Source organism: Epargyreus clarus, unplaced genomic scaffold, assembly GCF_041222505.1.
Source record: "Epargyreus clarus isolate Ecla_fem2 unplaced genomic scaffold, WU_Ecla_fem_2.2 ptg000035l, whole genome shotgun sequence".
In the NCBI taxonomy this organism is placed as follows: Eukaryota; Metazoa; Arthropoda; class Insecta; order Lepidoptera; family Hesperiidae; genus Epargyreus; species Epargyreus clarus.
The window spans coordinates 3,913,888-3,934,908 of NW_027332240.1; the positions used below are offsets into that span (position 1 = coordinate 3,913,888).

Genomic DNA, 21,021 nt, shown 5'->3' on the forward strand with positions numbered 1-21,021 from the left:
TGCGTAAATGGACGTTTTACGCACGCTTCGCGTGCGCAAAACCCCCATTTCCGACCCCGTAATATAAAATTTTATACAACACGCGGACGAAAAATGTTTTTCTGACTCGTGTGATTGCAGTCCTCGCCTGCGGCTCGGCCTGCAAACTCACACTTGTCAGAAAAAAATTTTTCGTCCTCGTATTGTAATGTACTATACAAGTTCAACCCGTAAATAACCATCTTTTACAAACTTTACTACATTGTTTATTATGTAACATGTTTATATATTCATACCGTGTTGTGCGCTGGACATAGTGGTTCAAAATGTGGTGGGCTCTGGTCGTGTCAAGGTAATAATTTTAGTATCAATAATTACAGTTAAAAAATTAAAAACCACAAAGCGCACAGAGTAAATCATTAATCCTGACGATCTTGATGAATGAGACAAATTTATTAAAATCGTTATTATTAAAATTATAAAAATTGTCATAGGTTCTTGATAAGTTTCAAATTTTTAAATTAATTGGATCGTTCGAAGTGGGTAAAAATTGAGTTCAAAGATTCCGTTACATACATACAGGTCAAGCTAATAAAAGAGTGGTAAAAAGTGAGTACAATGCACATGTGTTTTCATTTTACCTTTCAAAATATATTTTTACAGTGTTATTCTTAATGTACCATGGGGTGCTGGTGACAAGCGGTTTCCCCCTGGATTTAAGTTTGGTGTGGCCACTGCTGCCTACCAAATAGAAGGAGCGTGGAATGTTAGTGGTGAGTTAGATTTTTTTATAATAGTATTGAACTAACGATGCTCGTCTGCTACGTTAAAATATAGAAACAAACACACATTTGCATTTATAATGTAAGTTATTCTAACTTAAATAATTTCTATAAGTACTTCTCTTTCGTCATTCAGGTAAAGGTGAAAGCATATGGGACAGGTTTGTCCACACGCACTCAGAGATGATTCTGGATCACACCACGGGGGATGTAGCGTGCGACTCTTACCACAAATGGCGACATGATGTTCAAGTTATACGCGAATTGGGCGTGCATTTTTACAGGTATATGGTTTATAATATAGGAGGAACAGACAAGCATGCAGTCCCCCTAATGGTAAGTGGCTGCTGCCCATGGATCTGTAATAAACCTTAAATAAAATTAGATTAGCTTTTTTATAATAGGGGAGTAGCAGACAAGCATGCAGTCCCCCTAATGGTAAGTGGCTGCTGCCCATGGATCTGTAATGAACCTCCGATAAAATTAGATTAGATTTTTTTTATAATAGGGTAGTAGCAGATGAGCATGCAGTCCACCTGATGGTAATTGGCTACTGCCTCCCATGGACATCTGTGATCACCCCCAGATAAGATTAGATATAACTACCTGAGGTGGGCCACAGATGCGCCGCTACCCCTGAGGACTAAGCAGGAACGCCTCGGAAAAGTATGTCTCCCTTACCACACTCTTCAAACCAGAATAAAAGCAGCGCTTAACACTGCTGTTATGAGGTAGAAATAGGTGTGGCGGTGGTGCCGCCGGAGTCGAACCACAAAGGGGTCCTACCTTCAAAACAGGTCCACAGACACGCCACTATCTCTGAGAACCAAGCTGGGACGCTACGAAAGCATCGTAAAAATATTGCTACTTTCTTAGAATAAAATAACTAATTGGCCAAGTGTAAGTCGAATTCGCACACGGAGGGTTCCCTACCACAAAATATTCATTTGTTTTTTATTTTTAGCATTTGTTATCATAGCAACCATAGAAGTGGACACATTGTGAAAATTTAAACTGTCTACCTATAACGGTTCAATCATCAACAACCCATTACTGTCCCACTGCTGGGCACGGGTCTCCTCTCAGAATGAGAAGGATTAGGCCATAGTCCACCGCGCTGGCCAAGTACGTATTGGTAGACTTCACATACCTTTGAGATTTTTCTTTTTTTTTTATAAATCTCTCAGGTATGCAGGTTTCCTCACGATTTTTTCCTTCACCGTTTAGCAAGTGATAATTTCTTATACGCACTTAACTTTGAAAAATCAGAGGTGGCCTGGGATTTGAACCTCGGACCCCTCGATCGAGAGGCCGAGTTTCTTAACCACTAGGCTATTACTGCTTTTATAACGGTTCAATAGATAAAGCGAAAAACTTCGAAAAATAGCGACTTCTAATATGACGACCCCTAATAATTTTAAAGATTTTTTTAGACACCATTACACATGTAAAAATTTCAGGAGTCTATATATTTCGATTCCAGAGATAGAGCCTTGAGAGACATTCAAACCTCTCATTTGTAATATCCTCTCATTGTAATAACTCTCAAATTGTAATAACTGATTGTACATTTTATTGTCCTTTTGTTGTTGTTTTATTTATTATTTTTTTCTTTTGTTTTAGGTTATTTTTTTTTTGTCTCTCTCTATTATAGTATCTCATTTGTGTTGCAATTATCCGAATAAATGTTTCTTTCTTTCTTTCTTTCATTTAGAGGTCAATTTTCTAATTACTATACGTTTAGTCATTAGTCCTATCATTATTTGTTCTAAGTTCACACCGAATGAGAATTATGATAATATATGTTGACCGTAATTATACTGTTTTTCTAAATTGTTTATAGTGTTAACTAATTTCCACTTAAAAGTTTTATATATTTAGTAATTATAATATTTATGACGTTTTTATTATTTTCAAATTATATTTTGTTTTTCAGCGAAACATGTTACTCATTATTTTTGTAATTTTATATACATTTTATTGTTTTCGTATTTTTCTTTGTAACATTTGGTAGCTATGAAACATAAATATTAGTAGTGTTTATCTTATTTCTGTAGGTAAAATATTTGATGGTGTTTAGTACTATTACTTTGATCAGTTTATCCCTATACATTTTACAGGATTTCTTTTTAAATTTTCATTTCAGATTTCCTATAAATCTTAGAATCGTAAAATGAACGAATAATTTTAATAACTAATTTTGAAGATGGTAGAACCCATTGCGGGGAGACTCCAGCGACACCACCGCCACACCTATTTTTGCCTCATAACAGCTGTGTTAAACGCTGATGTGTTCTTGTTTGAAGGGTGTGGTAAAGGAGAATACTTTTCCGAGGCGTTCCAGCTAAGTCCTCAGGAGTAGCGGCGCATCTGTGGCCGACCTCGGGCAAGAATATCTTATCCTATCTAATCTGCGATTGATAACAAATGTCCATGGGTGGCAGGAGAAACTTACCATCAGCTGGACTGCATGCTCGTCTGCTACTCCTATAATATAATATAAAAAAATCTCGTGTCACAATGTTAGTTACCGTACTCCTTCGAAACAGCTTTACCGATTTTCACCAAATTTTATATGCATATTCAGTACTTCAGAGAATGGGCTACTACTTTTTTAATCCCTAAGTGATAAGGGTTGTTCACCCTTAACATTTTTTTATTTGTATGACAACACAACGTTTGCCGGGTCAGCTAGTATAATAATATAAATAATAAAAGAATAATATTTTTTCAGGTTTTCCATATCTTGGCCACGGATACTTCCTTCAGGATTTTCAAATAAAATAAATAAGGCCGGTGTTAAGTATTACAATGATTTGATTAACGCACTAATCGAGTACGGAATCGAACCCGTTATAACATTGTACCATTGGGATCTTCCTCAGAACTTACAGCAATTTGGTAAGCATGTTTTTATTTTGTTTATCTTTTTTTTTTTTTTTTTTCTTTTCGAGGGGGAAACCTTCAAAAGGTACCCGGTGCCGTGGGAGCGACACGGGGTTATGTGGGACTTTTACCGCACTAAAACCCCCCCGGTGGCCGTCCTCGGCGCTGCGTAGAGGACTCCGGGATCTCCAAAGGAACGCGACCGGAGTCCTCTCAGAGCACTGCCCCGTCGGGCTCCGCCCAGGTGACTTTGTGTCACCACACCGTCTGGTGTATACGACGGAATGCAACCACCCATACCGTCGTCCTTCCCGGGGTCGCTAGTCGGGCGGTTCGAGCTCCCACTCTTGCCGCCCGTAACCCCGAAAGCCCCTTTTAGTCGCCTCTTACGACAGGCAGGGGATACCGTAGCCCTATTCTGGTCCCGGAACTACAGGGACTATTTTGTTTATCTAGAATTGATCTAACTCTGCCTAATAATAACGTGTTAAGAGCTGTGTTCCGGTTTGAAGGGTGCTGTATGGAAGATACACGTATCAGGCAATCCTGACTTAGTTCTTACTGAAGGTGGTAGAACCCTTTGTGGTACGACTCCGGCGGCACCACCGCTACACCTATTTCTGCCTAATAACAGCAGTGTTAAGCATTGCTGTGTTCCGTTTTGAAGGGTGTGGTAAGGGTGACATACTTTTCCGAGGCGTTCCAGCTTAGTCCTCAGGGGTAGCGGCGCATCTGTGGCCGACCTCAGGTAGGAATATCTAATTCTATCTGGGGTTGATTACAGATGTCCATGGGCGGCAGTAGCTACTTACCATCAGGTGGACTGCATGCTCGTCTGCTACTCCTATATTATAAAAAAGGTATTAGCGGTAACGCATCTGTGATCGATCTCCGGTAAGATGCTAATCGTATCCGAGGTCGATTACAGATGTTTATGGGCAACAGTTGCTATTTAACAATGCTGTTATTAGGCAGAAATAGGTGTGGCGGTTGCCTTCGCAGTCAAACCACCATGGATTATACCACCTTCAAAATCTTTTCAAGACCAGCCTACCACTAAAGTAATTGTACCAGCACAGTAACATGTGTTTTGTATTAAGAAAATGTGGGTAAATTCTTCTCGTAGACTAGTATGCAAATTATTACTAGTACAATCAATATACATAATTACACTACCATTATAAACCATTATACGTAATAAAATATTACATAGAATTATCTTTAAACAATGAACAAGAACAAATAACGTTCTTGTTCGTTGTTTAAAGATAAGATAACTAATAACAATTAACATAAACATGAAGTTTGTATAATTTCATTACAACAGATTAATTTAATAACGATAAGAAATATTAAGGAACTTGTCAAAGGGAAGAGGTTATTTGTCTGGTTTGATGTAAACCTTTAAGTACAACAACATAGATAAGTATAGATATCTCACCGCCTTGTAATTGAAGGAAGCCATTAAATGACTTAAACGTGTGACAATTCTGTAAGCGGAACAATGCCGACATGCGCAGTTAAGACACGAAATCGGAGAAAAAGTGCGGAGAAATAAAGTTTCATCCGTAAATGATCTAAAACTATTTTTTTTTTAATATTTTTCAAACATGAAAATAGATGACAGTGACAATTGTCAAAAAGGTTACATTTTCTTGTTAGGAGTGAGCTTTACTAATCTATATGCATGGTCACATAATCTCACGATGGGCTCACAATCGAGGGGTCCCAGGTTCGACCCGATACAAGCACTCCTGATTTTTCAAAGTTACGTGCGTATTAGAAATTTATTACTTGCTTCAAATAGGAAAACATCGTGAGGAAACCTGCGTACTTTAGAGGTCTTTAAAAAAAGTTCTCAAAAGTATGTGAAGTTAACCAATATGGCATAATCCTTCTCATTTTGATGAGACGCGGGTCCTTGGGTACGGACCCAGCAGAGAGACAGTAATATATTGACGACGGCCACTAAGGCCGAGACTTAAGAAAGATCGTTTGATTCCAGGAGGCTGGCTGAACCCCCTGATTTCCGACTGGTTTGCGGAATACGCCAGCGTGATCTACTCCTTATACGCTGACCGTGTGAAGATGTGGTTGACAATCAACGAACCAAATCTTCTGTGTGACTATAACTTTAATACTGGATACCTGGCGCCCTTTATCAAGGACACAGATAATGCTGCGTACCTGTGTAATAAGCATGTGTTGGTAGCACACGCGAAGGCTTGGAGATTGTATGATAAACACTATAAACCTAAGTATCATGGTAAGCCAAATGTTTGAGTATATTATATAGCTAATATGCACGTGTTGCCTGTTTAATTCGTCACTATATTTTCAAAATCCCTGTCTTTTCTCAACTTCTGTGTTTGTCAAAACAAAATACAATGTGACATTCCTAATTTAGTAATGTCTAATCGCTAAATTAGGAAGGCTCCCTAAGAGAAGGTCTGTAATACTCCAGACTAGACCAGACCTGCAAACTTTTCAAAAGAGATTTAATAAGTTATTCATACGCACATTATTTATTTCAATCTCTTTTGAAAAGTTCGTATGAATAAGTTATCATTATGATGAAAAAAAACGGATGAGAGATTTCTCTTATCTGAGGATATTTTATGACGTGAAGATTTTGTGAATCTTCATTTTATCTTGTGACATACATGAGATACTTTCACAATTTTCTCAAAAGTCTTAAGGCTGTGTTGTGTCGCTGAAGTGAACGACAATAGAATTTTTATTTTCAGAAAATCTGTATCGCATAATGTAATAGGAATAAATAGATTTTGTCTTTCTTCAATAATTACAGGTAAAATGTCAATAGCAAATAACATCTTTTGGATGGACCCAAAGACTCCTGATGATGAAGAAATTGCCGAGTTAGCCAGGCAGAACATTGTACGTACATATATTTTAAGTTATAAGTCTTTATATTTCGTGGGATTCCGTGTTCATATGTTCTGGATTATTCTAGAGTAAAAGTGAAGTGGTTCCATATCATCCTCAGGGATTTCAACACATGGGTAGATTTTCTATTTCCAATCAGCTAAATGTAAATAGGTGGCGTCGACTTCAGATTCAAGAGAGACTTAGGAAGAGAGGTCTATGAATACTTATGTTAAGGGCATTGTATAAGTTCACAACATTTTCAATCTATTTCCAAAAAAAAAAAGTAGAATTTTCTTCCACAGTTGGTCATAGATGTTTTACTTTAACATTAAAATATAAACCGTCCTGATGATCCACCTGGCTTTTTGAAACATAGTAAGTATAATTGATATCGTAAAGTATTTTCTGTTATCATCAGGCAGGTCGGTATTCCCATCCAATATACTCTAAGGGAGGTGGGTGGCCACCATCCATAGAGCGGGTGATGGCGGAGTACAGCAAACGGCGAGGATTCCCCAGCTCCAGACTACCAGCGTTCACTGATGAGGAACGAGATTTAATTAGAGGTGATGATTTTTGAAAGTTTTCTTTTTTTGTAAAATTGTAGTTGCAAATGAGCATTCAGTAAGTTGACACTGCCATCTGTAACAAACTGTATACGTAATTACGTAATAAGGGTTCTACTCGAAGCTATTTACAGGTGCGTTGCCAGTCCTGAGGACAAAGTTGGTTACTGCTTCTCAATGACATCTGTAATAAAATCCTATTTCTACCAGAAGTCGATGAATGATCTGGTGCTATCTCTGAGGTATAAATAGGTGTGATAAGTCTTACTGGTTCTAATACCTTACATTAAAATTTTGGCTTAAGTAGTAGGACATAAACATATTATATGGACTGCCTGGACATGGTCACCTAGCCCAGCGGGAGATCTCCCTTTGCCAAAGAACCATCGTATTTGATCGATCGATCGTATTTGAAACCATCGTTTGATAGGTTTTGCCTATCATCAGTATGGGATTAGTCATAGATTGATAATCTAACTTTAAGGTCGGCTACAGACGCTACCCCTGAGGACTAAGCTGGAACGCCGGGGTAAAGTATGTCTTCCTTACCACACCCTTCAAATCAGAACACAGCAACGATTTACACTGCTGTTATTAGGTAGAAATAGGTTTGGTGGTGGTGCCGCCGGAGTCGAACCACAAAGGGTCAACCACCTTCAAACCTATAGTTTGAACTATCTTTAAACCATAATTTCTTACTTATTAGGCACATACGACTACTTTTCATTGAACTACTACTCCGCTCGGTTGGTCAGACCAGTTAGACCTGGGGAAGACTTCGGAGTGTGGTTTGATACGGGCTCTGAGGTGTTGAAGATCAGACTAGAGAAAGACGAAGCGTGGCCCATCACTGGGTATGCAGAAACTCCAGTAAGAGGAAATTTTACTTTTCAGTATTGTTGTAAGGATTGGAACTGGGGGAATTCATTGCCATCGTATTCTGCTATCCATGGATAACTTGACCTATCTTAGGTCAAAAATTGCGTCAGTACCTTGAATACTTACGCTTGTTAGTAATTATCCATCTTTTTTGACTACCTGAGGTACAAAAAGGATTCTAGTAGTTAAGAAATATGCAATAAAATAGTTTTCATTCTGACATTTTACCTAGAAAAGTATTGTCAAATTTTGAACTTTGGCAGGAAAAAAATGGTGGGCATTCCCTTGCCACCCTCTTTGTAAAAACAAGGCAGTGCTTAACGATTACTGATAACTTCTTATAATGTTTTCGTAAAATGTAATGTGAATGTTTTCGTAAAGTTTGAATTATCATTCATATTTAAGTTTATTTTTGGGTGACAAAGAGAGACAATCTAACACATATTTGTGTGTTACGTTGCGGTTCCATTATAAGCCTATCACTAAGCTATCACTGTTTCCTCTATATCATTTCCAGTTATACCCAGAGGGACTGAGGAAGACCATTATATGGGTGATGAAAAACTATGGAGATGACATGGAATTCTTCATAGCTGAAAATGGATTCGCTGATAATAAAACAGATTTACACGATTTGCACAGGATTGAGTTCATAAAAATGCACTTGGAGCAGGTTGGATAATTATTAATATTTTATTCTTACTAAGAGACGAGCATACAGTCCACCAGATGGTAGGTCGCTACTGCCACCCGTGGATGTCTGTAATCCTCCCCAGTACTCTTACCATGAGTTTTAAAACATCCCAGTATTTTACGTTACGTTTACTTAATCCATTATTCTGTTCCGTTTGCTTCAGTAGACTGAGTAAACGTAACAATAAGTAAGTGCTCCAGTCTTTTTGTCTGCCTCACATGTTCGCAAAAAAAAAGAGAGACAAAACATAAAGGTCCATTTTGTCAATTTAGACATTTAATATTACGTTTCTGACACTATAGTTCTGATACAATCCGCTAGGGGCGCTGATTGGAATTTGTATGGGCAAATACGTAAACAAATACCAAAACAGTCATATTTGTCAAAACGTAAAACCTCATGGTAAGGGTACAGATGACTGAACTTTCTTCTGAGTTATCCCCGAAGCGCTATGACATGGGGCTCTTCCAAAAGGTGCAATAAGAACTCTCCTCAATAGCGGGCAACTCCTCTGGTGTTGCAAATGTCCATAAGCGACGGTGATCTGCCATCAGGTAGTCCGATCTATATGAAGGCGGTAGAACTACAGTGTTTTACATAGCTCTGCACGTTTATTTATATAGATATATTTTAAAGATTTTTAAAGATTTAAAGATTTTATTGAACAAAAACACGTTACAAAAAATACAGTAATTCGTAAACATCTGCAATAGTAAGAAACTGTGTCGCAGGTGTTTACGCCCATTCCGGGTAACACAGTAATGATATGTTCAATACACATTAATTTTCTTATTTCTTATGTATGTACAATCTGAATTTGTATAATAATATATGCAAAGTAAGCTATTTTGTAAATATATACATTATAATCGTACATTGATATAAGTTATAAGTTAAATAGGGTAAATTGTGGAATGGATTGTGTATGCGAGTGTTTGTGTGTGTGTGTGTGTGTGTGTGTGTGTGTGTGTGTGTGTGTGTGTGTGTGTGTGCATGTGTGTGTGTGTGTGTTTAAGTTTAATCAATGCTAGTGTATTAGTTTTTTAGAAGTGCTTCAGTCTCTTCATATGTTCGATTTAATAAGTAGTTACTAATTTTTTTCTCGCATTCCCAATACGTGAGTGGATGAATTTTTAATATTTTATTTAGTCTAATGTAAATTAAGGAAGCTAAGTACTCATAGCTCTGTTTTCCGAGTGCAGTACGACTACGTGTTTGTTCGCAGATTTTATCAGGCCGACGATTAGTGAGGTAGTGAGGTAGTGATTTAATTAAACAACAGTTTTTCAATCCCTAATTAGTACCTTATTTAAATATATAGCAAATTCTCATTATACGTTAATTGTATGTCAATGCTTAGCTTAGCTTTTTAGCAGTTACCATTAAAAATGATTTTGATTAAATAATTATTGCATCATTCTTCAGATTTTGCTGTCTATCAAAGAAGACAAGGCAAATATTACTGCGTTCACATACTGGAGCTTGATGGACAATTTTGAGTGGACTCAAGGCTATAGGTTAGTTTCTTGAATACAATTGTGGCGACCTCCCGCTACTCGTCAAGAGATGGCGCCACGAGTATTCTGAATCACGCTATCGAAGTTTTCTAAACATCCTGCATATATACAAGTTCCGAACTGAGACTTTTGGAGCACGGCCGCTCCCCGGGCATGATCACCTAGCCCGGCGGGAGATCTCTCTTTGCCAAACAATAATATTTTATCTGGATTTGGTTTTATGCCCATCTATACTTCTATACTAATAGTATAAAGAGGAAAACTTTGTTTGTTTGTTTGATTGTAATGAATAGGCTCAAAAACTACTAGACCGATTTTAAAAAATCTTTCACCATTCGAAAGCTACATTATCCACGAGTAACATAGGCTATATTTTATATGAAATATATTTGATAAATAGATTTTGAGGCGGTACAAAGTTTACCGGGTCAGCTAGTAATTTATGTAGCCGTTCCTTACGATTATAGTACGAGTATACTATAATACATTTACATGGTAAAGCTTCTTCTCCATACTTTTCGAAGCAGGGGTACCTTTTTTTGTTAATTTATCCTTAAATATTTGTAAAACTACGAGCTACAAGAAAAGTTGCACTCACAGCTCATACTTAAATGAATACTAAACCAATAAATTAAGTTATGGATTAACCATGAACCCTTTGGGTACGGAACCCCAATAAAACATGGTCAACAAAGTCACGAAGTGCTGTTCAGCTAGAAATCTCTGGAGAGATAAATATTTTTGGTATCCAATGCTAGGAAATGATCACGTGACCTGTATTAATAAATATGGCTTATTATATTTGGTCGTGATTAGGTAATCAATACTGATTAGCTAATTAAATCATGGTACGTTGAGGCTTACATAATGAACAAATTTTAATGAAGATTATAATTTCAGTTTGAAATTCGGCCTCTTCAAAGTAGACTTCGAAGATCCAGATCTAAGAAGGGTCCCTAGGACCTCAGCTCATTACTACAGGGAGATCATAAAGAAACATTCATTGGATATTGACCACAAGAAGATCAAAATGAGGCACCAGCATAACCAGCATTTAAGAAATGGAGATAGTACATTGCGGAGCAGTGATACCGTTGTTATGAGGATTTTAGTTTTAATTTACTTCTATTCTAAAGTTTTAAGTTAAGACTTAAGTATACTTGAAGATGGTAGAACCCTTTGTGGTTCGACTCCGGCGGCACCACCGCCACACCTATTTCTGTATCACGACAGCAGCGTTAAGCGCTGCTCTGTTCTCGTTTAAAGGGTGTGGTAAGGGAGACGTACTTTTCCGAGGCATTCCAGCTTAATCCTCAGAGGTAGCGGCGCATTTGTGGCCGACCTCAGGTAATAGAGAGAAAGAGATATTTAATAGATATATCTAATGAGATAAAGATGTCTAATCCTATTTGGGGTTGATTTCAGATGCCCATGAGTGGCAGTAGCCTCTACTCCTGCATTATAAAAAATATTTTGTTTTGTTAGTAATGTAAGTTATTTTTTTAAATAGAAGACTGAATATTAAGTGTTAGTTTTTAAATCGTTGGCACTTATAATTATACGAAAGTTGCCCCTAAAGAGTTAAGTTGTGACATTTTCGTAGTAGAACACGAACACACGAACTTCACAAGAAGACTTTCCAATCTGCTGGATTTTTCGTGTCAGACCGAAAAATTGTAAGAAACTTGAACTTATAAATGTTAGGAAAGGATTATTCGATGTTTGTTTCTCGCTTGTAATTTCTATTTTGAAATAATAATCGTGTTGAAGACAATTTAAGACTATTATTTACCCTTTAGCGTCATCATCAACCCATTACTGTTCCACTGCTGGGCACGGGTCTACTCTCATAATGAGAAGGATTAGGCCATAGTCCACCGCGCTGGCCAAGTGCGTATTGGTAGACTTCACATACCTTTGAGATTTTCAATTATTACAAAAATATGTTTTACGTAATGAAGCTTATGTCGGTAGAATGAAAACATGGCGTCACTTTTTCCTCTATTTATTCTTAATAATTACTTTTATTAATTATACACATTTATTCACTATTTTACACTTGTTTTTGTATCCGATGCTTAACCAAGAATGTTCTCCAACTCCTCGATCCAGCCTATTTAATATCTCTCCTGCCACCACCACTGCGAAGTTAGTTACAATCCTTGAGGCTTCCTATTGGTTGACGTACTGATTAAGTCAATTTAATCATTAAAAGGTAAAAATAAAATTCATGAATGGGAAATCAATACAATCTAATTATTAAATACAACAACACAATTTAAAATAATAATGATTAAATAACTATATTTATTCTGATATAAATTATATTGAGTTCTAATATTCCATGAAGTCTATTCAGCGAAGCAAATTCATTGAACAGGTAGAAAATAAAAATTAATAAAACACAAAGAATAACCAACTTACTAATAAAATATAAATATAATGAGTCATTTATAACGGCCCTTGTATATAATAATATAATCCTAACAGTAATCAATAACCGGGTACTTGCCCTATTTGTTGATGCCCTGGCCTACATATACCTATTTTATCGAAGCACTGTGAACGGGTATTGACTTTATAATTATTTTATCTTTCTTTAATGAGCCCACAGATGCGCAGTCCGTTCATTGTAAAACGTCTCTATGTTTCGTTATTCATTTTAATGTAAAATAAATAAAATTATTTCAAATTACAATAATTTTAAATTCGAATAAATTAAGTTGTATTCAATAAATTGTCAACTTATTACGGCACATTTCTGTGCGTAGATATTCAATTAAATTAATAACATTAAATAACAAAAAATAATTAAATTAAATGCAATATAATTAATTGAATTTGGTGGGTTTGAAGATAACGTTTATCTCATAATATTCACGGATTTAATCATGAGAGGAGCCATCATTTTATTAAGGTAAGCAATTACTGATGTAATTAATTTAATTATTAAACATCTCCAAATATGAATGAAACATTCGCTTCTTTTTCATAACTATTCACGTTGGTATATCATTTATTAAATAATAATTATTTATTAGTGACCGTAGATGCTGTTTATTATAATTTTAGTACCTATCCATAATTTAAATCGAAAGTTTATTTATCTTTCCCGGTGAAGGAATAGACTGTGGGTAAACTGATATTTGCCTGAAAATTCTCTAAAGTCTTAACGGTGTATGATCGTTAGGTGGTAGAACTCTGTGGTTCGACTCCGGCTGCACCACCGCCACATCTACTTCTGCCTAATAACAGCATTGTTAAACGATGTTGTATTGTGGTTTAAAGCGGTAACGCAGACATACTTTTTCGAGGCATTCCAGCTTAGTCCCCAGCTGCGCATCGGCGGTCAACCTCGGGTAGGATAATCTCATCTGGGGTTGACTACATGTCCATTGGTGGCAGTAGCCACTTACTATGAAATGGACTGCATGCTCGTCTGCTACTCTTATATAATGACATACCGCTACCCAATCCACTCAATGGTCTAATCCAGCGTTTCCCAGCCTTTTTCAGTCCACGGACCCTTAGGAAATCAAGCACAGTTTTCACGGACCCCCTTAATAAAATAAACAACAAAAAAAACGGATTAGGTAGATATTTATTTTAGTTATTACAGATACAAAAAAAAACAAATACAGAAGGTAATTTTAACTGTTTATTATGAAAAATATGAAAAAAAATATAAAATTTGGTGTAAAGGTTTTTGCAACTAAATTAGGGATATTCGGGTTGATGTTTCTACTAAGCTGTAATCTCAAATCAGATTCTACTTGTAATCTGTTTTTGTATAAACAAGAGTAGAGAAAATGCCTTTTCACATAGGTATGTAGTTGAAAAAAGCAGTAAAGCGGCCCTTTTGCATCAAATGCTCTATTTATGTGTGGTCCAGAGATGACACCGCGGACCGCCATACATATACTCGCGGACCCCCAGGGGTCCGCGGATCACAGGTTGGGAAACGCGGGTCTAATCAAAAGTTATTGTTTCCAGCGTTTTTCTGGATATGGTGTGTGGAAAAGGTAACCTAACGTTCCCTAAAGGGTTCCTATTTGGAGCAGCAACCTCGGCATATCAAGTCGAAGGTAGTTGGAATGTGGATGGTAAGCGGCAAATACTTATTGTATTTAATATTGAATAACTTATGTACTTTTAACATTGTAATCTGTTGTGACAAATAAAATAAGTACGAACTAAAAGTTGTAAAATACTAATGAGGACATACAATTAACTGATTATGTACTTTTTACGTTAAAGTCATTAACTATCAATATGTTTACAATCATTACTAAAAACTTACTGACATAGATAAGTATAGATACCTCACCGCCTTGTAATTGAAGGAAGCCATTAACTGACTTAAACAGCTGACAATTCTGTCAGCCGTTTAATGGCTGTCATGGTGTAATCATGCTGAAACATCTTAAAAGGGTAACTGAAGACCAAGTTGGAATGCCTAGTGTCTTTTTAAGACTAGACTATGTTTATGGCTATGCCGTTTCAGGTAAAGGAGAGAGCATATGGGACAGATCAAAACATCGTCACCCAGAGTTGGTACCAGATGGCGCTAATGGCGACATAGCTTGCGATTCTTATCGTCAATACATGACAGATGTTAGAATTGCTGAAGATTTGGGCTTACATTTCTATAGGTGACATTTTAATATTACAGATGTAATATTACAGATGATAGATCGAATGATAGACTAGTTTCTAATTATGACTATGCTATAACGATGAAGCATTTGTTGTCTGAAGTGAGGCCTTTTAAAATTGTTGTTGACGATGATTTAAATATATTTTTTATTTATATATTTTTTTATAATATAGGAGTAGCAGACGAGCATGCAGTCCACCTGATGGTGAGTGGCTACTGTCGCCCATGGACATCTGTAATCAACCCCAGATAGGATTAGATATTCCTACCTGAGGTTGGCCACAGATGCGCCGCTACCCTTGAGGACTAAGCTGGAACGCCTCGGTCAAGACTCAAGTCTGTCTCCCTTACCACAACCTTCAAAACGGAACACAGCAACGTTTAACACTACTGTTATTAAGTAGAAATAGGTGTGGCGGTGGTGCCGCCGGAGTTGAACCACAAAGGGTTCTACCACCTTTATACGAGTTATGATATACAAGTACGAGGAAAAGTTGCTTCTACGTGCCTATTGCTACCCATGGAGATTTGCAATCAATCCCAGATCCGGTCCTACTTGAGGTCTGCCACAGATGCGCCGCTACCCCCGAGGACTAAATTGGAACACCTCTGAAAACGATGTCTTCCTTAACGCACCCTTAAAACACAGCAGCGCTTAACACTGCTTTTATAAGGCAGAAATAGATATGGCGGTGGTGCCACCGGAGCCGACCCACAAAGGGTTCTAACACTTTCAATATTACCCCTCAAATTTCAGGTTCTCTATATCATGGACTAGAATTTTGCCGAATGGAATCCCTAGTAAGATAAATGCAGCCGGTGCCAAGTATTACAGTGACCTCATCGATGCCTTGTTGGATAAGGGAATTGAACCTATAATAACAATGTACCATTTTGATCTACCCCAGAGACTGCAGGATCTGGGTAAGGTATATATTTTGGTTATAGCATAGAAAGACTTGGAGCAAGTTTTGTAAATGATAACAGACCTTTTCGTGGTTTGATTCTGTAGCCGGTGACCATAATTATTTCTATCACATGACCGCCATGCAAAATTGCTTTAATCTAGTTTGAAGGCAGGGATAGGATGAATGGTGAACTTACTCTTCAGGAGCAGCAACGTAATTATTATCAAAAGAGATATAAATCTTATCTGAGGTCATCCAAATAAGTATAGTATAGTCAAATGTACAAGTCTCCTGATGATAAGTGGTTACTGCCAATTTCCATTAGATTAGATTAGTTTTCTGCTAAAGATCGCCTACATACCACATCAAACCAGAACCCAGCAGCGCTTAACACTGCTGTTATTTGTCAGAATACCTTTAATAGTGGTGCCACTGGAGTCAAACCACAAATGGGTCTACAATCTTCAAATTGGAAAGTATATACTTAAAAATACTTTTTGCATTCCATTACAATTTCACACCTGGACGAAGAAACGCATTGTACTATTTGAAAACTATATCCTTAACCGAATCCATTCCAGGTGGCTGGACCAATCCCCTTATCGTGGATTGGTTTGCTAACTACGCTAGAACGTTGTACTCTTTATACGCGGACCGGGTGACCACCTGGCTCACGATCAACGAGCCCAACATCATGTGCGACTTCAGCTTCAACTCCGGGATCATGGCTCCCCATATCCTGGAGCCGGAGTATGCGCCTTATCTGTGCAATAAGTATGTTCTTCTCGCTCATGCGAAAGCTTGGAGGATATACGATGAAGAGTTCAAGCCTAAGTTTCACGGTATGTACTACATTCAGTAGTGTTAGGCCCAAGCCTTGACCAATCAACTAAGTTCTTGTGGACTAATTTTGGAAATGGTTTATTATTTTCAACCTCATTTTTTTTAATTGAGTCCGGCTGGACTATTCTAACAGTAAAGCTGGCTGACTATTCTAAGAGGCCACTTATGTCTGCCTGGATAACATTACATTTATTGGAATTTGTAAACAATTCCTATCCTAACTAATATTATTAATGTTTGTTTGTTCGTTTGCTACATTTTTACGCCTTAAATAGGCGATTGCGATTGTCTACATAAGCGATTGTCAGGAAATTTTGTACACACGTTATCAGGGATTAAGACAAGGACAAAGGGTACCGTTTATCTCGAAAAATGTACCGAGGCTGAAGCCGAAGAACTTACTTACTTTAGAAGGTGGTAGAACCCTTTGTGGTTCGACTCCGGCGGCACCACCGCCACATCTATTTCTACCTAATAACAGCAGTGTTAGGCGCTGCTGTGTTCCGGTTTGAAGGGTGTGGTAAGGGAGACAAACTTTTCCGAGGCGTTCCAGCTTAGTCCTCAGGGGTAGCAGCGCATCTGTGGCTGACCTCAGGTAGGAATATCTAATCCTATCTGGGGTTGATTACAGATGTCCATGGGCGGCAGTAGCTACTTACCATCAGGTGGACTGCATGCTCGTCTGCTACTCCTATAATATAAAAAAAAAGCCGCGAGTAAAAGCTAGTACTCGACAAATAAAGAAAACACATAAATACTAAATTAATTTACTTTTCTATTTATATTTATTCTTTGTTATGTTTAAGATCTATGACACTGATGATTTTTAGTCTAGTTTGCTTTTACAGGTAAGCTGTCTCTCTCGAACTTCTTAGTATGGATGACACCAGTAACAGAAGCAGATCAAGATGCTGCAGATCTTGCAAATTATCATTGCGTAAGTTTTCTCTAAGAGAACCGTCGTTAGATACCTGGCAGTAAAGAGACACTATCGCCGGTACTTACTTCGTCCTCAACCTATTCCTGTCCCACCGCTGTGCACGGTTCTCTTCTCAGGATGAGAAGAATTAGGTCATAGTCCACCGCTTTGGCCAAGTGCCTATTGGTAGACTTTACTTACATTTTTGAGGACTTTTTTAAAGGTCTGTATGATGCGGATTTCCCCACGATATTTTTCACCCTTAAAGTAATTATTAAATAATTTGTAATACGCAACTTGCGTGCGTGAGATTCGAAGCTCGGACCCCTTGATCAAGAGGCCGAGCTGCAACCACTGGGCTATCACTAATACTTATTGACTTTAATTACTCATATGACGGTTTTACATTTTTAAAACTCTCAATTTTTATCATTGACAGAATCGATATACTTATCCCGTATATTCTAAAGAAGGGGGCTGGCCCCCATCTATACAGAAGGCACTGGCAGATTACAGCAAGAGACGTGGTTACTCTACGTCTGTACTCCCAAATTTTACTAAGGAAGAAATAGAAATGATCAAAGGTAAAATATTACTATTTTAATAGTGTTCATTATTAATCCGTTACGATTACATTTTGAGCAAAAATCTACTCTCCAAACCAAATAAGCAATTAGCTGTACTCCATGATTTAGTCAAACTGCCTTGGGTGAAAGTATATTTATATTTACTTATAATTAAACGACGAGGCAGCCGGGCTACCTGATGGAAAGCAGTCACCGTCGCCTATGGACATTTATAACACCAGAGGAGTCGCCAATGCATCGCCAGCTTTAATATCTGATAATAATGGTAATGAAGTATGTATGCTTCAGCTTTTGAGTGACGTTATTACGCTCACTCAAACGAATGAGAGTACACAAATTGATTATAGTTGTGTACACACATCTATAACCAAAATTCCTTGTGCCTTGAATGCCATGAGCTAGGCCTAAAAGTTCTCCACCAGTTTCTCAACTACCTGTGAACTTGACAAATTATAAAATTGTAAAAGTGATGGATTATAATCCTGTGCTTTCTAAGTTCAGTAACAAACTTTAAAAAGAGAGTCATACGTATGAACCTGGATATTTTCTGTAGGTATTTCAAATGGTTATTTACCATTTACATTCCAGAAACCTTTTTTTTTCGAGGGGGAAACCTTCAAAAGGTACCCGACGACGTGGGAGCGACGCCGGATTATGTGGGATTTTTACCGCACAAAAACCCCCCCGGTGGCCGCCGGTCGTTGGAGAACTCCGGGATCTCCAACGGAACACAACCGGAGTCCTCCAAGCGCGATGCCCGGATCGGGCTCTGCCCTTGGGGAGCGTTCGCTCCTCCCACAACATCTGGTGATTACGACCGTATGCGACCACACATACCGCTGTCCTTCCCGGGGTAGCATACTGGACGGTTCGAGCTCCCACTCTTGCCGCTCGCAACCCCGGGAGCCTCTTTTAGTCGCCTCTTACGACAGGCAGGGGATACCGTAGCCCTATTCTACATTTCAGGAACCTACGATTTCTTCTCTTTGAACTACTACTCTGCTCGCGTGGTGCGCTGGGCCAAACCCGGAGATGAGCCTGGATTCTGGATACAAAGCGGTGCACCAGACCTCAACCTTGTCCTGGGAGGGGACCCTGCCTGGCCGACAGCTGGCTTACTACCGGTAATTGAGATTCCACTAAAATATAAATGACTTTTTATAATATATAAGTAGCAAACGGGCATGCAGTCCATGTGATAATACGTGGTTTCGCCCATGGACATTTGTAATCAATCCCAGATAAGGTAAGAGTGGAATCCTTAAAAGAGGAAGATTTTTATATGAAAATCTTGATATCGCCCACTCCTTTACCCTATGACTTTAATTTATTTGGCGAAGGGCCTAATTATGGGTTCATTATCAGTAAAGTTATGGATTTCTGTGACCATTTAAGTCATATTAATAAAACCATTTAATTTCAGTCTTATCCGGAAGGTCTTCGCAAAGTAATTGCCTGGGTTAGGGAAGAGTATGGAGAACAAGAAATTTTCGTCACAGAAAATGGTTTTGGCAAAAAAGGTGGCGACAATCTGATTGATCGTGACAGAATCGATTACATAAACAAACATTTGGAACAGGTTTAATATTTTTTTAGACATTTTGATAGTAGCTATAAATAGGACGAGATCCTACCATAGATGGCAAAACCGCTGGCACTTCCTGTTGCAGAAGAAAATGCAATGCCTTTAGTTTTTCGCACATCTTTAAGGTTAGCTGGTAGAAAATGCTATGAGCATTAAGTCCATCTTTTGTTCCACATTTTTAATATGGACAATAAAGAGTAAATAAAATCTATGGCTGAGATACCGTGTATCACACGTTACTACGTACAAGACGTTAAAAAATTTCGATAGCGACATACAGGATAACGTAAAACTATCTTATGTCGACCTCTTTTAGGCTTCCACAAAACCAATACCTAATATCTCATCCTTGCAGATTCTACTGTCAATCGAAGATGGTGCTAACGTTACTGGGTATACCGTTTGGGCGCTCATGGATAACTTCGAATGGGTTGCTGGTTATACGTAAGTGCACAATCTGGTCTAGTAGAAAAAAGCCAAGTACGCAATGCATTGATTATTTATAATTGTAAGACTATCTACGGAGTTATGCAACGTCAAATCTCACATTCTTCCATACTCCGAAGAGTATGTTAGACCATCTGCCTCAGTAGCTACTGTCGTTAAAATTTTATGAAGGTCTTTGGGTAATTTATGATTTTCCAACATGAGTTGACCTCTAATCCATACTTCACTCCGCCCATCCCCAATAAACTATTTGGGAGGAAAAATATCCAGACCTCGATTCCCTTTCCTCCAATTGTAGGGAGAATCCCGTAGCAGTTATAAAAAGGACTGCATCTATTTGTGTCTGTAAAAGGTCATATTCCTCTCAATCATGTAAATTTCTTATATTTTTTCTTTCAGGTTAAAATTTGGGTTATACGAAGTGAACTTCACGGACCCTAAACGTCGACGCATCCCCCGCGCCTCCGCGTACTACTTCGCTGAACTCATTAAACAGAACTCACTTAACGTTTCCTTAAAACCTACTATGGTGTATACTAAACGACATAAAAGTAATGGATACAGACAGACGATAAACAATTTTGTATTCGTATCCATTTATTTATTGTGTTTTATGGTTAATTCCAGGACTTAGAGTATCTACTATAGTCCTCGCCAAACTGCTAGTCCGCTCTGAAGGTGTTGCGAGTAGGTGTAGTTATACAATTTGCTATGGCGACGCAATTCATTTCTATATTCAGCGCGGACTAGCAGTTTCACGCGGACTATATCTAACTTTAATTCTCTGTTTGAATGACAATGCATTAATTAAGTGGTGTTATTATAAATCCAATATGGCGATTTTTTATGTATCCACATAATATTGGAATTAAATGAAATGATT

At 37.9% G+C, this 21,021-nt stretch overlaps 2 protein-coding genes across 2 annotated transcripts; both read left to right on the plus strand.

Moving 5' to 3' along the window:
• The first annotated feature begins 305 nt into the window (after positions 1-305).
• Positions 306-11,523, plus strand: LOC140756715 (myrosinase 1-like). Its single transcript, XM_073092267.1, has 11 exons — positions 306-331; positions 643-752; positions 898-1,045; positions 3,496-3,662; positions 5,653-5,913; positions 6,457-6,545; positions 6,955-7,102; positions 7,809-7,972; positions 8,499-8,654; positions 10,101-10,192; positions 11,093-11,523. The coding sequence occupies exons 1-11, from the start codon at positions 306-308 to the stop codon at positions 11,337-11,339; spliced, it is 1,608 nt and encodes a 535-aa protein (XP_072948368.1). The 3' UTR covers positions 11,340-11,523.
• A 1,419-nt stretch (positions 11,524-12,942) lies between these two features.
• LOC140756678 (myrosinase 1-like) lies at positions 12,943-20,972 on the plus strand. Its single transcript, XM_073092237.1, has 11 exons — positions 12,943-13,109; positions 14,186-14,295; positions 14,697-14,844; positions 15,607-15,773; positions 16,339-16,599; positions 17,449-17,537; positions 17,959-18,103; positions 19,073-19,230; positions 19,530-19,685; positions 20,047-20,135; positions 20,538-20,972. Exons 1-11 carry the CDS (start codon positions 13,084-13,086, stop codon positions 20,770-20,772), a joined length of 1,584 nt encoding a protein of 527 aa, XP_072948338.1. The 5' UTR covers positions 12,943-13,083; the 3' UTR covers positions 20,773-20,972.
• Positions 20,973-21,021: the final 49 nt, after the last annotated feature.